Raw genomic sequence first — 19996 nt, 5'->3', positions numbered from 1 at the left:
TCTGTAGTACCCTCCTCATGTCCATCAAGCCCTTCTACATCCGAGAACTGGATTCTGCATTCATCTTCAGACGTATCAACTGTTGATTAGAAAAGAAAAATAAGTTTCATTTGCTATCCAAAGTGGAATAATGGTTTAGGAGGTTTTACTTTTTCAACCTTTTTTTATTGGAGTGGATGATAGGAATCTGGTGCAATTTTCTGTTTTTCACATAGAAAAATCCAAGTTGGATCATACAAGAGGATTGACAAAAATGAGATTGAAATACATGTACACTTTATTTTCATCTAGGAAATGCCAAAACTGTAGAAGAGTATATTTGAGAAAGCCTTTGAATCAGTCAAGCAGCATTGTTACAATTAAATTAAATCCATAATGACAAGTCCTATAACAAGTGACATCTAATTACCAATCATTGTGTCATATGTCCAATACCTATTTTTTCACTCTAAATATCCACACAAAAAAACCTGTTCCAATCCAACTAGATATATACATGTATAGACCATAAGAAATTGTAGATACTAATGGTAGATTCTCCATCTACATGTATATAAATTGTATACAGAAAGTGTGAAATTGGTAGTATTTATCAGTAAGATCCAAGTCAAGTTAGACCTATATAAAATATGTATGTCTTATTTTCTAAACTTGAAATAAGGGGGGATGCTATTTAACAGGTTAGCTAGGTAAAGGACCAAGTGGCACCGGACTAAATGGCAATAAACCATTTGCTGCTGCTAAATGACCGTACAACTTACTTGAAAGTTCTGTAGAACCCTCTTTATGTCCATCAAGCCCTTCTACATCCGAGAACTGGATTCTGCATTCATCTTCAGACGTATCGACTGTTGATTAGAAAAGAAAAATAAGTTGCATTTGTTATCCAAAGTGGAATAATGGTTTAGGGGGTTTTACTTTTTCAACCTTTTTTTTGGGGGGGAGTGGATGATACGATTCTGGTGCAATTTTCTGTTTTTCACATAGAAAAATCCAAGTTGGATCATACAAGAGGATTGACAAAATAGAGATTGAAATGCATGTTCGCTTTATTTTCATCTAGGAAATGCCAAAACTGCAGAAAAGTATATTTGAGAAAGCCTTTTAATCAGTCAGTCAGCATTGTTACAATTAAATTAAATCCTTAATGACAATAACATTGACTTTCCTCTTTCTTTTTTTGTATGGCCACAGAGCCACACTGAGGGTTGGCTGAAAATATATGAGAGGAGAAAGACGGAATGGGAATCATCTAGTCTAGAAATCTACTGCTTGGTCTATACATAACTTTTGCTCTCTCTCTCTCTCTCTCTCTCTCTCTCTCTTTAAAGCTAGATCAAGGTATGAAAGCTAAAAAAAATGTTGACAAAACATTTTTACAAGTGTGAAGGAGAAAATAATCTCTAAAAAAATAATCACCATGCAGCAAGGGTTTTAAAAATATGATTTACGAGTTTAACCTAGATGTAGTACTCTCTGATAAAGAGAAAGATCTCAGCTCTATGTTCATTTGTGCCTACTGCAGAATGCCTACCGGGTATACTGATTCATTTAACTTTAACTGGATGTTAGACATTTCCCATTAAAAAAATAAAAAATAAAGCGAAGTCCTATCATAAGTGATATTTACTTACCCTTCATTGTGGCATACATGTATGTCCACTACCTAATTTTCACTCTAAATATTAAAACCCTGTTACCCCTGTTCCAATCCAACTAGATATATATAGACCAAAATAAATTGTAGATACTAATGGTAGATTCTCCATCTAAATGTATATAAATTTTATACAGAAAGTGTGAAATTGGTAGTTTTTATCAGTAAGATCCAAGTCAAGTTAGACCTACCGGTACATGTATATACAATATGTACATGTATGTCTAATTTTCTAAACTTGAAAAAAGAGGGGGATGCTATTTAACAGGTTAGCTAGGTAAAGGACCAAGTGGCACCGGGCTAAATGGCAATAAACCATTTGCTGCTGCTAAATGACCGTACAACTTACTTGAAAGTTCTGTAGAACCCTCTTTATGTCCATCAAGCCCTTCTACATCCGAGAACTGGATTCTGCATTCATCTTCAGACGTATCAACTGTTGATTAGAAAAGAGAAACAAGTTGCTTTTGCTATCCAAAGTGGAATAATGGTTTAGGGGGTTTTACTTTTTCAACCTTTGTTTTTTGAGTCGATGATAGAATTCTAGTGCACTTTCCCCTTTTTTTTACATAGAAAAATCTGAGTTGGATCATACAAGAGGATTGACAAAAATGAGATTGATAACCCCTGTTCAAATCCAACTAAGGAAGCTATGTATAAGTCAAACAAAATTGTGAATACAAATGGAAGATTCTCCATATATGGGTCCGTCCAGAGAGTTAGGGCAGTTTTTGTGACAAACCAGAAACTATGTCTCCTATCAACTGTAACAATAACGTTTGCTCAAAATTGAGTTAAGCATAAAAAGCATAGCCAACTGTCTTTAGTAGAAGTACTCAAGCTTCATGGTGAATCAATATTATAGACCCAAAGTTTATGTAATGTTATATGAATGTGTCCATCATGTAACGCTGGTAAAAAGAGAAATGTGTATCAAGCAAAGATTTTGAAGAAAAGCAACTAAAGCAGAAACAATTCTGGCAGGGCAATATTTATTGCATAAAAATCTTCAACAGATAATTTCATCTTCCAGGTGTATAGTAGAAGTCATTCTCGTCATTCTAAATATTTAATTTGAAATTAAATTAAATTCATCTAACTCAAAAGGTTTACTAAAGCCTGCCATATCCTTTAAACGCTCCCGCAGGATAAAAATAAATGTTTGTATGTATCTTTTTCCTGATAATACAAACCGAACATGAATTATCACAAAAAAAACCTAATCTATGAAGATGCTCATTAATATATATGGCTCCATGAAATAATTCAAATTGAAATTCTCTTTGTTTTCTAATGAATATAGTAATTCTTGGTCTAACAAATATTTCTTTTAATTCTTTATCTATAAATTCATAATAGTTTTGCCCAACCCTTACCTGCAAATCATACGTTTGCTGTGGTAATGTCTTAACTTGTTCTTGAACCCACATCCAAAAACTTTATTTTTTTACCTAGAAAATGAAAATCAGTTTTACAGCTAATAACATCAACCTCGAGGAATTGTATTAACCCTGAATCATCCTTCCATAACCTGGGTATCGCATCATAAATGTCAATAATCATTAGCAAATTGTTACCTTTCATATTGAACAGACTTAACATGAGCTTTCTCAAACAAGTGATTAAATTGAAAAATCCCTCTTTCAAACAGTTAAATATCTATCAAATGTAGTTTTTTCCATTTAAACATATGTTCCGATTACTTTAAAAAAATGGATTCATATAACCATCCAAATATCTAAAATTATTTGTCTCTTTCCATGCTTGCAACATTCCGTATAGTATGGTGGAATATCTAAAACAAATTCAAACTTTTTTACATCATAATCACATACAAAAATAATTCTACCACCCATAAACTGTAAGCAATGATCAAAAAGCAATTTACATCTGAAATTTTTCTCACCATATAACAGACGTTTATCAAAATTATGCGCTGTATTTTAACGGGCATTTCAAAATTAATCATGCTTAATCCTCCAAAGTCATAATCCTAGTTTATTGCCCGTTTAATTCGATCTTTCCCCCTCCCTATATTTTCAAATGAAATTGTTGCAACTTCTGTGTATACCCAATGAGAGACAATAACGAGAGATGAGATATAATTTAAATTTGAAAGCACATAAGCTTTTAACAAATTTATTTTACCCATAATAGTTAAATCTTTTTGTGTCCACCAAGCAATTTTCTTTTTTTACTTAGAATTTATTTATAAGTCAAATCATCTTTTAGTCTTTGATCTAATGAATAACTAACCCTCAAATGTGTATTTCCTTAACCAAATTTCCAAAACATAACACATACTCACGCACACAAACGCACGCACACACACACACGAACGCGCGCACGCACACGCACACGCACACACACACACACACACACACACACAAACACATGTGGCAAGAATGTTTAGTCTAAACTTTTTAGCTTTTTCTTGAAATATATAGCAGCATTTGAAGAGCAATATTGAGTTTTCAGGGGAGATTTTACTATAATAATCTTCTAAACTGACATTACAAAATTTAGAATGTAATTTAAAGATAAGAAAGGGACTTTACAAATTCTGTCACCCACCCCTCCCCTCTTATATATCTCTCTCTCTCTATATATATTTCTCTCTTTCTTTCTATCTATCTATCTCTTTCTCTCTCCACTCTCTCTCTCTGCGCCACCCCTCAACCTTCCTCCCCACCCCTTCTCCTTTTCTTTCTCCTTCTCTCTCTCTCTCCCTCTTTCTCTCTCACTCTCTTTCTCTCTCCATCTCCCCCTCTCTCTCTCTCTCTTTCCCTCCTGGTACAGGTTTGTCTCACGATGGTTCTCCCGTTCTCATTCGAACTAAACGGAACCTTCTTCAGTTCGGTTGTATGATTAAGTGCGCCACCGGTCGCTCGGCCTTGGATTACATCGATTACGGCTGCTACTGCGGGAAAGGTGGGGGAGGAACCCCGGTGGATGAATTAGACAGGTGGGTTGGATAAAAGTTTGGACACGTGTGTTGATGAGAGTGTGGATAAGAGTGTGAATAATATAGCGTGGATAGCAGTGTTGATAATAGTGTGGATGAGAGTGTGGATAGTAGTGTGGATAAAAGTGTGGACGATAATGTGGATGATAGTATCGAAAAGAACCTGGATAATAGGAGGGGAAATAGTGTTGACGATCGTGTGTCAAATTTGAAAGAGCATACAATTCAAAGGCCAATTATACAACATTATAGCATGTGGTAAATAAATCGAAGGTTAAAACTGCCAAATATCACAGGCCATCTTAGTCACAGTACCTAATACAAGGCTAGTCTTATCCGTGGTAATTATTCAAACCATAACCAATGAATGTCCTAATCTCTAAAAACATGATTTAATTCCTATCAATAACTAAAATTTTACTGTAAATAGTAATTCACTCCGGTCATTAATTCATAGGAGACCGACGATCATTTTGGCGGCCATCTTAGATACGGTATCGAATACATGGCAACTCTAATCCTTTATAATTGTTTAAATTGTTGAAAATTCCAGAACTATCTCCCCGGCAAAGGCTCTGCCCCTTGGAACGCATCCGTAGAAATATAGGTGGGTCCGTAAGACAATTTTTTGTTGGTTAAAGGTAATACAAAGTTTTGGTATGGGGTCATGAATTTGGTTAAAATTAACATATTGGAAGCATATGCGATCTGACAATATTCAGTGATCGTTGTCGCGGTTAAAATATAGTCTCAAGTTATGAAATTGTAAATAATAAACTTGTTATGTTGTATAGCTCCCTCTCAAGGTCAAGATATGAATTAAGCTATAAAACAATGGTTCATGACTAAAATCGACCGATCAGCTATTCCCGTTTGGAAATTATTATATCACAACTACATATTCTGAGATTTTCATGGTCGCAGCTACCATCGTACGGCCGTAGTCGCTATTTGAAATTCATCAAAATTTACCGGGAGCACCGGTAAATTTTTATATTCAATTTTTCTCGAAAGCAGAAGTATTTCAGGGGCAAAATTTTCTAATGTTTATAATACATCCACAGAGGCATCCAAATATGTCAAAATTGTGAAGAATCACTATCCACCCAATTTTCAAAATATCCCAAAACTTTGTATTACCTTTAAGATTGTTCTCAGGAGAGGAGAGTGAGTTTTATGTAGGTAAGCTTTCGTCCATTCCTGTGGACCTTTGATTATTCACACAATTTATTTATTTATTTATTTATTTATTTATTTATTTATTGTTAAATGGGTACCCAGTAGGATGCAAGAGCTAATGTGCTAGATTAGCAAGTGTGCGCTTGTAAAAATGACGCCTGGCTGGAATGCTCCCCAGGGAGTGGAGAATGTGCGGGTAAGCATACATTGTGTGCGGGTAAAGCCTGAATCCGATGACTGGGGTAATAATATATATCTGTAAAGCGCTTTGATAGGGCCCTCCTGAAAAGCGCCATATAAAAAATAGTTATTATTATTAATATTATTATTATTATAAAAGATAGGTGACCATGAATAGCAAAAGTCTCTATACAGTGAAGGGTTAAATCCTCAGTTTTTTGTCCAGATTACCATTCTTGACTGGAAGTGCGTTTCAAACTCAATCATTGTGTGTATCATCCCATCGAATGTTGTGTCCGGCTTTCCAGCAATTAACTGAACATTGTTCTACTTATTTAGAAGTATACGATTGGCCGTAAGAATTTTTGGGTGAGTGGCATTCCATGTTTTGGACCGTTTAGCTTACATGGAAATCACATTTGGACCGCCAAAGAAAAGGTTCGAGAACCCACTCTCTTTCACGTTATCCCTCTCCCTTCATCCCTCTCCTCCCCCTCCCCCCCCCCCCCCCCCCCCTCTCTCTCTCTCTCTCTTCTTTCAGGCACAGCCCTACCCTTTTCACTAACATTTCTTATTTTCAATTCTCTCTCTCTCTTTCTCTTTCTTCTCTCCCTTCTTTTTCTCCTGTCTTCCTCTTCTCTTCCTCTCCGTAATATTCGTAACTTTTCTCCTCTTTTTCTAGACAAAATGTCGTCGAAGGAATGACATTTGAATGGTAAATGATAAATGAAATATTATTACATTGTTTAATTCAACAGGATTCATTTGTTAATCAACAAAACACCACAATACATGATCTCAAGCATTCACAAATCCCTAATAATGACTGAAGTTTATGGCTTGCAACATGATTAAATTTACAATTTCATAGTTTTGGTCACTCGCCCAAAACATGTACATTAAATGGAGGTCATAAACGATTTAAAAAGAGAGTTGAGTTCTGGTAAAGATGGAAAAGAAAACGATTTATGAGCTTTCTTATTAGTCAAACCTGCTATTAAATTAGTGACTGTCTACAAAGACCACATTTTTGTTTCCCATTAAAATGGTTTCTTATTGAAACATGTACTAAAGGAACCTGTCTACAAAGACCAATTTTTGTGTTTCCCTTGGGCAGTCGCTATAGACAGGTTTGACTGTATTTGTATGTCACAAGTTTGGGAGAATTTTATTGTAGAAGGATTTCTATTCATATATTTAAAATAGGAGTGTGTGTAGTCCCATATACACATTTCCGTGTGCAGTCAATATGATCTACAGCAAGACTGTCAATTTCATGCCATGGCACAAGAGACTTTTATTGCATTGTTATCTTCGATACTTAACCATATGAGAGGAATTAGTGCATGCATCAGTTAATTAAAGCAATGTTTGCATTGTGTATTTTGCATTCACTCCTTATAATACATACAATGTCTTCGATTTTCCCTTTCAAAAGTACATGGTGCATCAACACAACTGCTATTCTCGTCGGCAACAGTCAATGTCAAAAAAATGATACCGTGGGCCAAGCACATTACAAGTTACAAATAGCATCTGACGTAAAAATCATCATGTTAATATATTAAGAGACACATGCATATCATAAAAGTACTTGCGACCATGTCAAGTTCAACCCTTTAAAAGGAATTCAAACCATTTCGCATGTTCATAAGATCTATACATTTTAAAAAGACAGAGACGAAATGAAAAAGAATGAAAGAATGCACACTTACATGAAAATGGCAAGAAGAAAAAAAATACACACGACTACCACAATGGAAAGAGACAGTTAAAAATGAAGCTAAGATATATACAAACAAAATATGTACACAGAGGTCACCAACAAAAATGGGTGTAATGGTAATACTGATAGTTTGTCTGAAGCACACAATAATTGACATTAAAGGGAAATATCACTTTTATATCAAGGAGCTTTGAAGGAAAGAAATTTTTTGGTTGAGATATAGTGACATGCAAGCGACAGTCTGAGTGAATCAAATAAGCAAACAGAACGTTACAATAGTTTGACCAAAAAGATTTAAAAGTCATTTGAACCAGATCGATAAAATAAATGCATGAAGTTAAAAAATGACAGGATTTTGTGAAAGTTATGCCATCGTTATTGAATATTGTCTCTTGAGAGTAAGAGGGGAATTAACCAGTATTACAGTGACGTCATGCCCTTCCAGCAGCGAGCAGATGATATGCATCAATAGTATAGATATATTGACTGCTATGAGAGGCATAGCTGTTTCTATAGGCTCAAGGGGATGTTTCATCCTGTCATGACCCCAAGGCGGGCATTATGACCAATCAGATGACTAGATTTATTTAACATACTAAAGAGAGGTATATAAACCAGTTTACTAACATATTCAAATTGTATGCATACTATTTAAACAAAGTTTGTTCTTGACCTCCTGAAGGCTTGAGTGAGACTTGCCCGGCATAGCAACAAATTATGTATGCAGACTGGATTCCAAGTATTGCAGTTCATTCATTAAAAACAGGTTAATGGAATACCTCTAGATGCCCAGGAAAGAAACATCCATACATGTGTATAATAGTAAAACGGTCTATTGTGCATTCCATTATATCAGGTTTCATATTGAAAGGGAATTCACACGAGATCGCAACCAACGGTAGAAAATCAGAATATTCAAAAGTCTATCAAATTACATAACAAGTGCAATGTTAATGCAATCATTCATATATATCACCATAAAATCAGTAGATGTACTTTTATTAAAAAATCATTTGATTCTTTAAATTCATTACCATAGCAAGAAGCATGCCACGGTTCTACAGGTACAGTCTAAATATATTCACTTGAATTTGAGCATTGCGATAGCGAAAAGTTTGAAAAGAGTGGACTTTGGTGTAAAAATCCTTTTAAAAAACCCATATACAATCCCTATCATTATTAGCACACAATTTCATTTCAAAGTTCATTGAACTTGCACATTCGTTAATAAAAATCACGCTACTGTTATTGTTAATGCCCAGAAAAAGTTCGGCTAAGACAATGTCTGGCTGAACAACATGTATAGTATAGTGGGTTCAGTCATGTATAAGTAAGCATATCGTATTAATTATCATGAATAATAAGCACCGTGGCCTATGAAGATGGAATACATTTTTGTTCTTACATCTTTTCATGATATGATTCATGACGATAATAATGATTGATTCTTGATAGATAAAATTCATACATGGATCTTCTAGAAACATTATTGATCAATCTTTAAGGATTAATCTTGACGGATCAATCTTTAAGGATCAATCGTTATGGATCAATTATTGATCAGTCAAGTTCTGAGAGGATGTCAACTTTATCTATCCAGAATAATCATACTGTTACCATCATTCCATGAAAAGAGATCAGAAAAATTATTTCAACTTAATGGAGGACGATGATGCATGTATTTTCACTTTCAACTGTGTGCCATCATCCTTCAATTCCATCGAATTTCAAAACATTTTCAGCTCCGCAATCCAAAATTTATTTGGATATTTACATTTGAATTGCCACACTGACGTTTAAAACTTGTATGTCATTAAAATTCATGCTAAATATACATCTTATCATTCTTTGCTGCTAAATGTTCAGGTAAAATAATCGATAAAATTTGGCCATGTGGAGTCAATTTGAGGAATACACGTGCTACCCGATATCAATTAGACATTTAAAAAATCATTATCTCTTGCTGGTCTGCCTTTTGCACAAACATTTCATGGATACTTTTCATTGAATTTAAAAAACAGTGACATAAAAATCCATAGTGATCAGAATTCAAAATTTCCATTTAAAAGCCAAAGGACTCAGTCCACAACATTGGCAAATTTAAGAGGTAGAATGTCTTTGCAGCTGTGGTAATGAACTTGACTTACTTCAAACTAGCACCAGTAAGAAACTTGGAAACCTGTTTACACACGATTTAATTTTGTATTATTTCGCTTGGCAATTGTAGTGAACTCAATGGGGACACTATTTTTATGGGTGTGAAATTTACGTTTGAAGCAAAACGATTGCTTGCAAAACATAAAACTTTTGCAAATTTCATGATATGAGTAGTCAAGATTTGTGAAAGGTCTAATGGTTATATGCTTCAAAATAAGTGTATCACAACAAGTTTGGCAATTTGAGAAATTTTCTTGAGCGATATACACAAAATTTTGTTTCATAAAAATTGTTTCTTTAAGCCTTGTTAAGAAGTGTGGTGGTAAAAAGCTGCATCTTTTAATAACATAAAATGTAAAACCTTTCACATAACACAGAGCTACGTGAATACACATAGGACCTTTGTTGCAGGCTTTTGCAATTCATTTACATGTTAAAGAAACGCAGGGTTTTTGTTATCGTCATATCTGAACTATCAACGGGTGTATGAAAAATTAACTTTACTTGTTATAAGACTGACATGTAACAAGATTAATCAATGTTGGCTAATGTTGTTGCAATGCAAAGGACGTTGGAAGAGAACAAATGTCGTAAAATTTAATTTGTCTAACAGTTCCATGCATACACTCTTTTCCATTTAAGCGTCTTATTACATCTACAGTTAGAACCCTATTAGTATATTTCTACCCGCATATATTCCTCGGTATAATAATGAATGTTTTTGGTCCACTGGTTTCCTCAAAATACAGATTTACATCAGTAAGGTATCACACTTCAGAATAAAGACCCTAAAACCAATTTCTCTTCCGCCCCACCCCCACTGCAAACTAGGATGAAGGGTGTGTATAAATACTCCTAATACACTTTGAATGTAAAACACTTAAATCAAATGTGGTCCTATGCTTTGGGCATACTCCACTATAACAAAAAAAACTCCCTCCATAAAGTAAAGGAAAACAGAGAAAAAATGAGGTAAAAATGTATACTTAACTGTTAAATACATGCAAAGGAAGAAATGAATAAGCAATAATCTAAGTATTTACAAATCGTTTCATATGCAAATGCGAACACAAAACATGTATTCACCATCAATATCGAAGAGAAAATAGTAAAAAATAAGAGGCAAAGAATAATTGCCTGTTATATTTATTGTCATTAGAGAACATTTCATGCTCTGTTCACAGTGAGACTGCATATGATAACTTTCTTATAAAAATGGTTATCCTTAACAAACTAAAATGTACTCTGTACAATTCTGGTTTTCAGTGCGAACACATCACTGATATATTAGTAAATACTATGTTAGATAGCTGCTAGTAGTTTCAACAACAACAAAAAAGGATGATATAAGGTCAGAAATTCTATATCAAGTGAAAAAAGTTTACCGGTACTAAGAAAAAGTTTAGAGAAGTATTTCATTCAACAACTTTCTCACTAATTTCTAGTTTATTATTCACATTCCTACGTTATGCTCATGCAGAGCAAATTTTCTCAAGGTTTTCAAGATGCTTGGTCTATAGTTTTTGTTTCTTGTGAAATTTGAATATTACATATAGTAAAATGATCATGCCATGGAATAATACAAGAATATTAAATAAAGCAATTTTGTGCACAAATGTAATAATTTTTTTGGGACAAATCACTCAGCCTTTCATACTAATAAATTACAAATTTTATCTCTGCAGTTTCCAAACACAGGTTGTACATGAGAGCCACTACAAAACAATGCTAATCCCTTCACTCACTACAAAGGTGACCAAAAAACAGAGACTTAAGACATAAAACTCTTTATTCGGTTCAAGATCCTATTCTACAGTACTCTCTACTACCTCGTAGGACTGCATCAGCAACAGCGAAAGCTACGGCAATAGATCTGAACAAGCTTGCAGCATGGCAAGTGAAAGTTCATCTGTCTGTAAGACTTGACGCTCCTGGCCCTCCAAAGTTATTACCCCGGCTTTAGTATGGTTGCTCCTCCTCGCGTCTTACGAGCGTTTCTCCTCGTGTCTTACGAGCGTCTCTCCTTGTGTCTTACGACCGCTCCTCCTCGTGCCGTCCCGTCAGCATGAATAGCGGTTGCTCGGCGGCTACGTTGGCCGTCTGAAACTCATCGCGTAGTCTGAATCTCCACTGCTCCTCTAGGTCTAGTTGGACGACCTGACGCCGCAGCGAGTTCCGATCTGAACTGATCAGGCATAGCCGAGCACCTGGGGAAAAGAAATAGTGTCACTATTATAGCATTTAAGCACTCATCATGTAAGTCATACAAATGACTAACATATGTACATTATACATCCCGCATAATCAGTCTAGTTAAAGATGAACTTGAGTTCCAAAGGTCAAAATTCCCATAGAAACCAGTAGAGAAAACCAGTACAAATTTCTACTGGTTTCTACTGGTCTTCAAACCATTAGACTCTACTGTTTTGTAAAGGTTTCTACTTGTTTGACTTAGCATATTTACACCCATGTTCAAACCATTAGATCCTACCGGTTTCTATTGGTTTCTACTGGTCTTCAAACCATTAGACTCTACTGGTTTGTAAAGGTTTCTACTGGTTTTACTTCAAAGTTCCTCCTAAAACCATTAGATTCTACTGGTTTCTGGAAAACCAGTAGAAACCATTAGAATGTCTTTACTGGTTTCTACTAGTTTCTATGGGAATTTCAACCTGGGTCTGGTCATCGATTGCATTGTAAAAGAAACGGTGTGGAATCGATCAGAAAAGGTTGATCATCTAGCATATAAGTATTGGTGTGTACTGCAGGGTTCTAGAATTATCAAAATGATAGGAAATTTAGCCCAGTCTTGCATGGTAAAGTTACAAGCACTGTACACAGAAATATGTATATTGGATTAAACGAACATGTGGCATAAAAATCTGTCCTGATTTTCATGTTGTTACATGCCATATTTAGAATATTAAGGCATTTGAAGAGCCATGCTTTTCAGGGAACATTTTTTATCTGATATATTTCCCCACTTGCTTAGAAACAATGATAATGCTCACAAATTATCGTCCATCTCTTTTCAGAACTCAACCTTCTCTTTAATAGTGGTTGTGAGTACAATAAATCAAGTACAACTTAAGGCAGACCCAGATGATTTGAAAGTGTGAACTCACCATTGATAAACTTGAAATTCTTGAGGAACTCCCGTTCCATTGTTGAATGGCACATGAAGAGAAGAAGGCCACTGAACCGGGTATTCTCAATCAAGTCTTGGGATGGCTGCTGACTGGACGATGCAAAGTGCACTGGAAAAATGACAAGCAGTGGGATACATGACAATATTAAAGTAGATATTCATTGATTTTAAAAACGAACTTTATTTTCATTATTGCAAAGTTGAAACTTTGATTCGACAAGGTTATCAAAATTCAATGCTTGGAAACATAAGTAACGATTATTATAAATTACAAAACGCTTAAATACAGCCCCGGTATAGCACCTGAAGAGCTCTCCGAACGCTGCTGAGATGTGTGAGATCACAGTATGGACATGACTTGCACAAGCAGAAGATGCCCCATGACATCTCACACATTTTCAGTGCCTGTGTTTTCATCTTCTCTTGAGTTCTTTCTCTTCACAACCGTCAGGCTAAATGTATGATCTATTGCCTCACTCTAAACCCCACGCATGGTTTTATTTTGATGACAAATGCAGCGATATAAAAATAAAGGAATCTATCGCTTGTAAACAAAATAAGACGCTATTGTATATGCAGCTGCACACACTGGGGTATGTTCGGCGTTTCGAGAGGGAACAAATGCCGTTCTTAATATCATTCCGGGAGTTTTTCAAGTTGAAAGTCTGGTTTCTTTGATTGTTAATTAACCCCTATCCTGTATATTTACAAGCAATAGATTTTAGTATCAGAATCGGGTCATTTTCCCTTTTGAATGGTTTGACATGCCATTACGTTTATATACACTAAACTCATTATAATTTGAGAAATAATAGTTTTGCAATTATGTTCATTCTCTATGGGATGTCGTCTGCTTGGGCAGTGTTGGTCCATAGACGTCATTAATGCTAGGAGTCCACTGGGCCAGCGCCAGTTGGTGCCAGTTCGCGCCAAAGATTATGTGATTGGCGCGTAGTGGCTCGCAGTGGCGCCGAATTTATGTCCGCTCGGCATGTGTCGCCAAGTGGAATAAACTTGGTGCCATATGGCGTGCGCCAAATACCACCCGGCTTGCTCCAAAATGTTGCGCCAGTTTGCGCCAGTTCGCGCCATTACACGGCCATTTGATTCCAAAATTCACCCTGTTGGCGCCATTTGCGCCAATAGACGGCTACTTTGCGCCACTTGGTGAATAGTTTGTGCCAAAGGTCGCCAAATTGGTTTGAACTTGCCGCCGCTTGGCGCTACTTGCCGACCATATAAATACCGGCCATCGGCTACCTGGTTCAGACCCTCCTCAGCTGCTGTATGAACAACATCTCTACTAAATATTTACAATTTTGATATGTCTGAGGCTTTTGATAATGTTGGATTGATGATGCTGCTCCATCAGAAAATGATGAGAGATGCTGAGGTGGCCACTGCCTATTTGGCCATGTGGCGCGAAATCTCATTGGCGCAACTTGGCGCGCGCCATTACATTCCAGTGGATTCCAATAGGTGGATTGTTTGCGCCAAAGGGCGATATGTTCGCGCCATTTGGTGCCACTTGGCGGACACTTGGCGCTGATTGCTCGATGCAAGTGGCGCGACGAAAATTTCAAATTTTTTAAAATTTTCCTGCCGCCACATTCAAATTTGGTGCCATTACGGGCCACCACGAGCCAGTTGGGAGGCAGTTTGAGCCACTACACGCCACTAGGCACCTTATTGGCGAAACTAGGCGCTACAGTAAATTGCATTGGCGTAAACTGGCACCAACTGGCGCTGGCCCAGTGGACTCCTAGCATAAAACATCGCTATTTTCCCGGCGAATCTCTCGTGTATCCCAGCTGCTATGGAGGTGGTTGTATTTGCATTTTTATAAATCACCCGATATGTAGTTGACCTATAACTTGTACGATGGCCATCTGTTAGCTTACCAGTTTCTAGTGATACATTAGTTGACATATTTGTGATTTTCTTTGAATTTCACCTTTAATGAATTTATCATGAGTCCTGGGGGCGTAGGGGGCGTGTTTGTTTGAATTATGGTTTTTACCGACATGTATCAATCAGATATGATTATTTACATCTAGGGACCAACCTTGAGCGTCACCAACCGAAAGACATGACTCAGTTTCGAACCGACCAGGGTCGCCTGAGTCAGTTTGTAGGCAAAGACAGGGAGCTAACCAAGTGAACATGCCGCTAGACCCACTCACAAAGCCCTTTTTCAATGACAAATGGCAAGAATCAGTGACAAATCTGCTGATAACCAATCAGAAGCAAGGATTTCACAAGTTTATAACAAAAACTGTCTTTTGTCACTAATGACAAGTTTTGTGCAACGCCCCCTGAAATATCAATCTGTGACTACTTGTCATAGTAGTATTAAAGATCAGCAATGGCGAACGATTGTCCCTACAATTCTGCAATCGTCGGTTAGATTGCTTTTTCCTAAAAAAAAAAAAAAATTGTCTTGAAAACAGTCATAAAGCATTAGAACTAGAGTAAATAAGACACAATACTATTATGTTAACAAGTTAATTTTTCTGTATTAGTCCTCCAGTACCAAATAACGAAGCAAATCTCGAGATGACAATCATTTATCGTCTGTTGTCATGATTGTATTTTCTACTTTTTTCTTCTTTTTATTTGATTTCACTTTAAAATATGTACTCTAATGTTTCTTCTTTTCTCTTGATAATGTTTCAGCAAGGAATTGCGAGTTTTGGTAGACATCTCGGATCTAGTATAGCAATCAATTTTGGGTACATTATATTTGCATGATATAATTATGATAATTTGGATGAGAATAATAATAATGATAATTTAAGAATAATTGCAATATTTGTATTAACAATAATAAAACGGTAATTGCTATTATATTGACAACACTAATAATAATAACGGTAATAATGATCTCGATCTGCTGCTTTAATTTCTACTACTACTTCTTCTAGGAAGAAAAAGATGAAGGAGAAGAATCGTATCAGCGAGATAAGTGATTATTTTCTCGATGATCGAGTTTAACACATCCATGTTATATACTCTGTGCATTTGTAAGAAGGAAGAAGCAAGGTTATAGGAAGGCAATGACAAAAGGTGGAGAGAGAGAGAGAGAGAGTATAGCCCGGATTCAAATTCATTTTTCGTTATATTATTAAACCCGGTACTGTTGATCATTTTTTGGGCCATGTGATTGCCATGTTAAATAAGTACCAGAGTGTTGTCTATCGTCATCAAATATTGTTCAAATATTATTGAAAAGACGATGAACAAATAAGAATAATAATACGAGGTTGGTGGTCATGAGAACGTTTACTTCTCTTTTTGCTAATTAAATCGAACAATAGAATCAACCAAGAGGAATCAACTGTTTAATTTAATTTATCATGAGTCATGGGGGCGTGTTTGTGTGAAATATGTTTTTTACAGACATGTATCAATCAGATATGATTATTTACATCTAGGGACCAACCTTGAGCGTCACCATCCGAAAGACGTGACTCAGTTACGAACCAACCAGGGTCGCCTGAGTCCGTTTGTAGGCAAAGACAGAGGGCTGACCAAGTGAACATGCCGCTAGACTAACTCACAAAGCATTTTTTCAATGACAAATGGCAAGAATCAGTGACAAATCTGCTGATAACCAATCAGAAGCAAGGATTTCACAAGTTTATAACAAAAACTGTCATTTGTCACTAATGACAAGTTTTGTGAAACGCCCCCTGAAATATCAATTTGTGACTGCTTGTCTAGTAGTATTAAAGATCAGCAAGCGTTGCTTAAACTGCCTTTTCCTAAAAATTACCATACCACATAAAGCTAGATCGAATTATGAACGACAAAAATGATATTGTCTTGATAACAGTCAGAGAGCATTAGAGCTAGAATGACTAAGAAATAATGCGATTAGGTTAACACGTTCATTTTTCCTTGTTAGTCAGCCAGTACCAAATAACCAAGCAGAACTCGATCGAGATGCAAATAAGGGTATACTTAAAGACAATAATTCATAACTTATCTGTCATTGTCGTGATTGTATTCTGTACTTATTTCTTCTTTATATTTTACTTTATTTAAAAATGTGTATTATACAAATTTTTCTTTTTTCTCTTGATGATGTTCAGCAACGAATTGAGATTTTTGGTAGACATCTCGAATGTAGTATAGCAATTAATCTTGGGCACATGAAATTTGCAAAAGATAATCAGGATAATATGGATCAGAATAATACCACTACTCTACTACCAGGCCTACGACTACGTGCAGGCGCGTACGCAAAAAGGGTGGGGGTTCGGGGGGGGGTAGACCCCCTCAATGTTTTTTGTAAGTGGAAAGAAAAAAGAAGAACAATTAGAAAGCTCTTGGGTGTTGATTTTAAAAAAAGTGCTCCTTACCTTGATGGTGTGATTTTGATGGTTGGATATTGATAGTTGTATTAAAGAGCAGCCTTAACTGACACATAATAATCATTATCGCAACAATCATTGCGAAAATTGCTTTTGGGACATTAAGCTAAAATTAGACTGTGAGCGACGAAAATGATATTCTTTTGAATTCCCTAAAATTCCAATATGTTTTATTTGTTTTTGTTATAACGGCCCAGTGCTCACGTCCATCACCTACTTTACGGAAGCAGACAGACTATTACCACAAGCTTAAGGGGCAACAAGCATAATTATTCTGATAGGGAAGGGTCTTACATCCTATATCTGTACTACTTTAGCCAGAAGTTATTAGACCTCCCTGCATGGTCACTGACAGGTGGTTATCTCATCATATCAGCTCTCAATTAACATAAGAAAAAGGGGATCATGGGGGACCAACGGGTACCGCTTATGCATTGTTTGCTACACTAGGGCGCAAGTAGCTTTAGATAGTGCAGTCCGCCTTCATGATTGTGTCTTAGGTGGTGTGTTTTTCACCATATACGTGATATGTATACCAAGATACAATTTGTTTAGTTCTGCAACATTCTTTTGATAATGTAGAATGCTGCAAAAACAATGTTTCTGTAAAATTCAGGGTTTTTCAATCTTTTCAACATCAGCTTAACGTTTAAGAATCAGGTTCAAGTATAGCATACCACAGCTAAATGCATAAATGTTGTTCGGTATTCACGTTTTAGAGCCTTCACTTGTTTCCTGAATTACATTACATTTCATGTGAAATCCTTTTACAGATGGTGGACCTGAATATCAGGTAAAGTATCATAAACTAAAGCCAAAATATTGTTTCCATTTCTCACTTCAGTTAAATGTCATTCCGAGTTTTCACGAATATTATTTTAGCGAGGAATTTTTGTTTCAAAGCGGAACGAAGCATTACCCGCATTTTGACAAGCTTACACTTCAAAATTTGCTATTGTAATTTTACTCTGGAACAATTTATGCGAAAAACATGTTTTTGAGCTTCTAAGCACCCACGCTCCTCAGGTCACAATCACTGATCATTAACAAAGATCTTTCTTAATACAAAACCAACCAGCGTCAACATCTTTACAAAATTAATCAAGGTACGTTTCTTTTTAGAATTTTCCTTTCAAATGTGTTTGTCTATCTACTTTTCCCTTTGTTACAAGCCCAGTCGTATTAACCTACTGTGACATGATATAAAGAGCGTGCCAGTCCGTGTAACATAGATTTGTGTGGTTTCCAGACAAAGTCAATATTTTTGTCTCTCTCTCTCTCTCTCTTTCTCTGTTTTTGTGTTAAAAAATCCAGGGTTCCATGAGTAAACCAATATCGTTTATACATTATATATACTAAGAAGAAAAAGGAGGACAAAAAACAATACACACACCATCAGTTCCATACTACAATGTTTTTAATTTAGAGAAGAAAATTCGTTAGGCTGCGAGCAAGGTCATATGTAGAAATCTCAAATGTCACGTGATAAATTTGTTTTTAGAAAACCTCCTTCCTACATGATGCAATAATGACAAACTTATTTCATAGCTATAGTAATTTTAACAAATATTAGAATAATCCCTCTTACACGTCAACATGTCCAATCTACTAATTAAGCACAATCTTAAGTTGATTCCCCCTCCCGCTACAAGTCAAGAAAGTAACTGCCCACAATGCCATTGGCAGACTAAAATATAGTAATGAGTCTTGCAGGAATTTCCATCTTGAAAAGAATGTCAAAAGGACGACCGTCTACATTCGCTGATTGTTTGGTTGGTGTATGGAACAACTAACTTAACACATTTCCCGTATAAACTACACACGCACCCACCACCCACACATTCTCATTTTCTCTTCGTTGTTCCCCTTCAAGCACGCTCACAACCACCATGGCTGGGAATGAAGATGACAAAGAAGAGACAAAGTATTTAAAGGCCAGACCTACATTAAGCTTCGATGTTGTTTTTTCTGCCTCATTCGAACTTCATGAATGTTTTCTTAAACATTGTCGGGGAATTATATTTCAACTAAGTTCCTTTATGCCTTAGATTTAGATAGTAATACATAAACACATTTATAACAATTGTAATAAAACGAAACTCGATTGTAAAACCTCAAACATAATCAATTAGTGACTGGGAAACCAAAGCCTGGCATACCCTTAACCTCCCCAAAATAACATGTTTACATTTGCAACAGAAGATTTGGAATTGTCTAAGTTAGCTAGTACAGTAGATTTAACTATTTCAATTTTGGGAAAAGTACCCAGATGCAATTGAAGTCCCCTCGTACCACCACCACCCCCCCCCCCCCCCATCGTCATTTACATTAGTTTCTTTTCTGGGAACAGACTTAGGTTCCTATTTGTTAAGCGGAAAGCCAAGGCCACTTCATCACGTGATATTATTTGCATCCCTAACTGGGCGAGAGATATGTATTCTTTCGTTTGATTGGTTAGCTTTAATTATAGTATTTTCCTCTGGTTTCGTTTTTGGACCACGTGATTCAACCATGGACCTATCAGGTACCTGCTCAATGTCACGTCACCAGACGGTGAAATACAGACTCACGCAGCCTATATATTCTTCGACACACTGCGTGTGTTGGC

At 36.1% G+C, this 19996-nt stretch overlaps 1 protein-coding gene and 1 long non-coding RNA gene across 2 annotated transcripts; both read right to left on the bottom strand.

The window, feature by feature from the left end:
• LOC105442506 lies at positions 1 to 2090 on the bottom strand. The gene is made up of 3 exons (XR_972430.2): positions 2007 to 2090; positions 762 to 848; positions 1 to 79 (listed from the first exon to the last, which is right to left on the bottom strand). It is a non-coding gene; the product is annotated as an uncharacterized LOC105442506 (long non-coding RNA).
• Positions 2091 to 10499: 8409 nt separating this feature from the next.
• LOC100889883 (GREB1-like protein) lies at positions 10500 to 13143 on the bottom strand. Its single transcript, XM_030983216.1, has 2 exons — positions 12990 to 13143; positions 10500 to 12071 (listed from the first exon to the last, which is right to left on the bottom strand). Exons 1-2 carry the CDS (start codon positions 13042 to 13044, stop codon positions 11896 to 11898), a joined length of 231 nt encoding a protein of 76 aa, XP_030839076.1. The 5' UTR covers positions 13045 to 13143; the 3' UTR covers positions 10500 to 11895.
• Between the last annotated feature and the right edge of the window lie 6853 nt (positions 13144 to 19996).

The sequence above is a fragment of the Strongylocentrotus purpuratus genome, unplaced genomic scaffold, assembly GCF_000002235.5.
Source record: "Strongylocentrotus purpuratus isolate Spur 01 unplaced genomic scaffold, Spur_5.0 spur5_scaffold_13, whole genome shotgun sequence".
Classification (NCBI taxonomy): Eukaryota; Metazoa; Echinodermata; class Echinoidea; order Camarodonta; family Strongylocentrotidae; genus Strongylocentrotus; species Strongylocentrotus purpuratus.
This window is presented reverse-complemented; position numbering and strand designations above follow the sequence as displayed.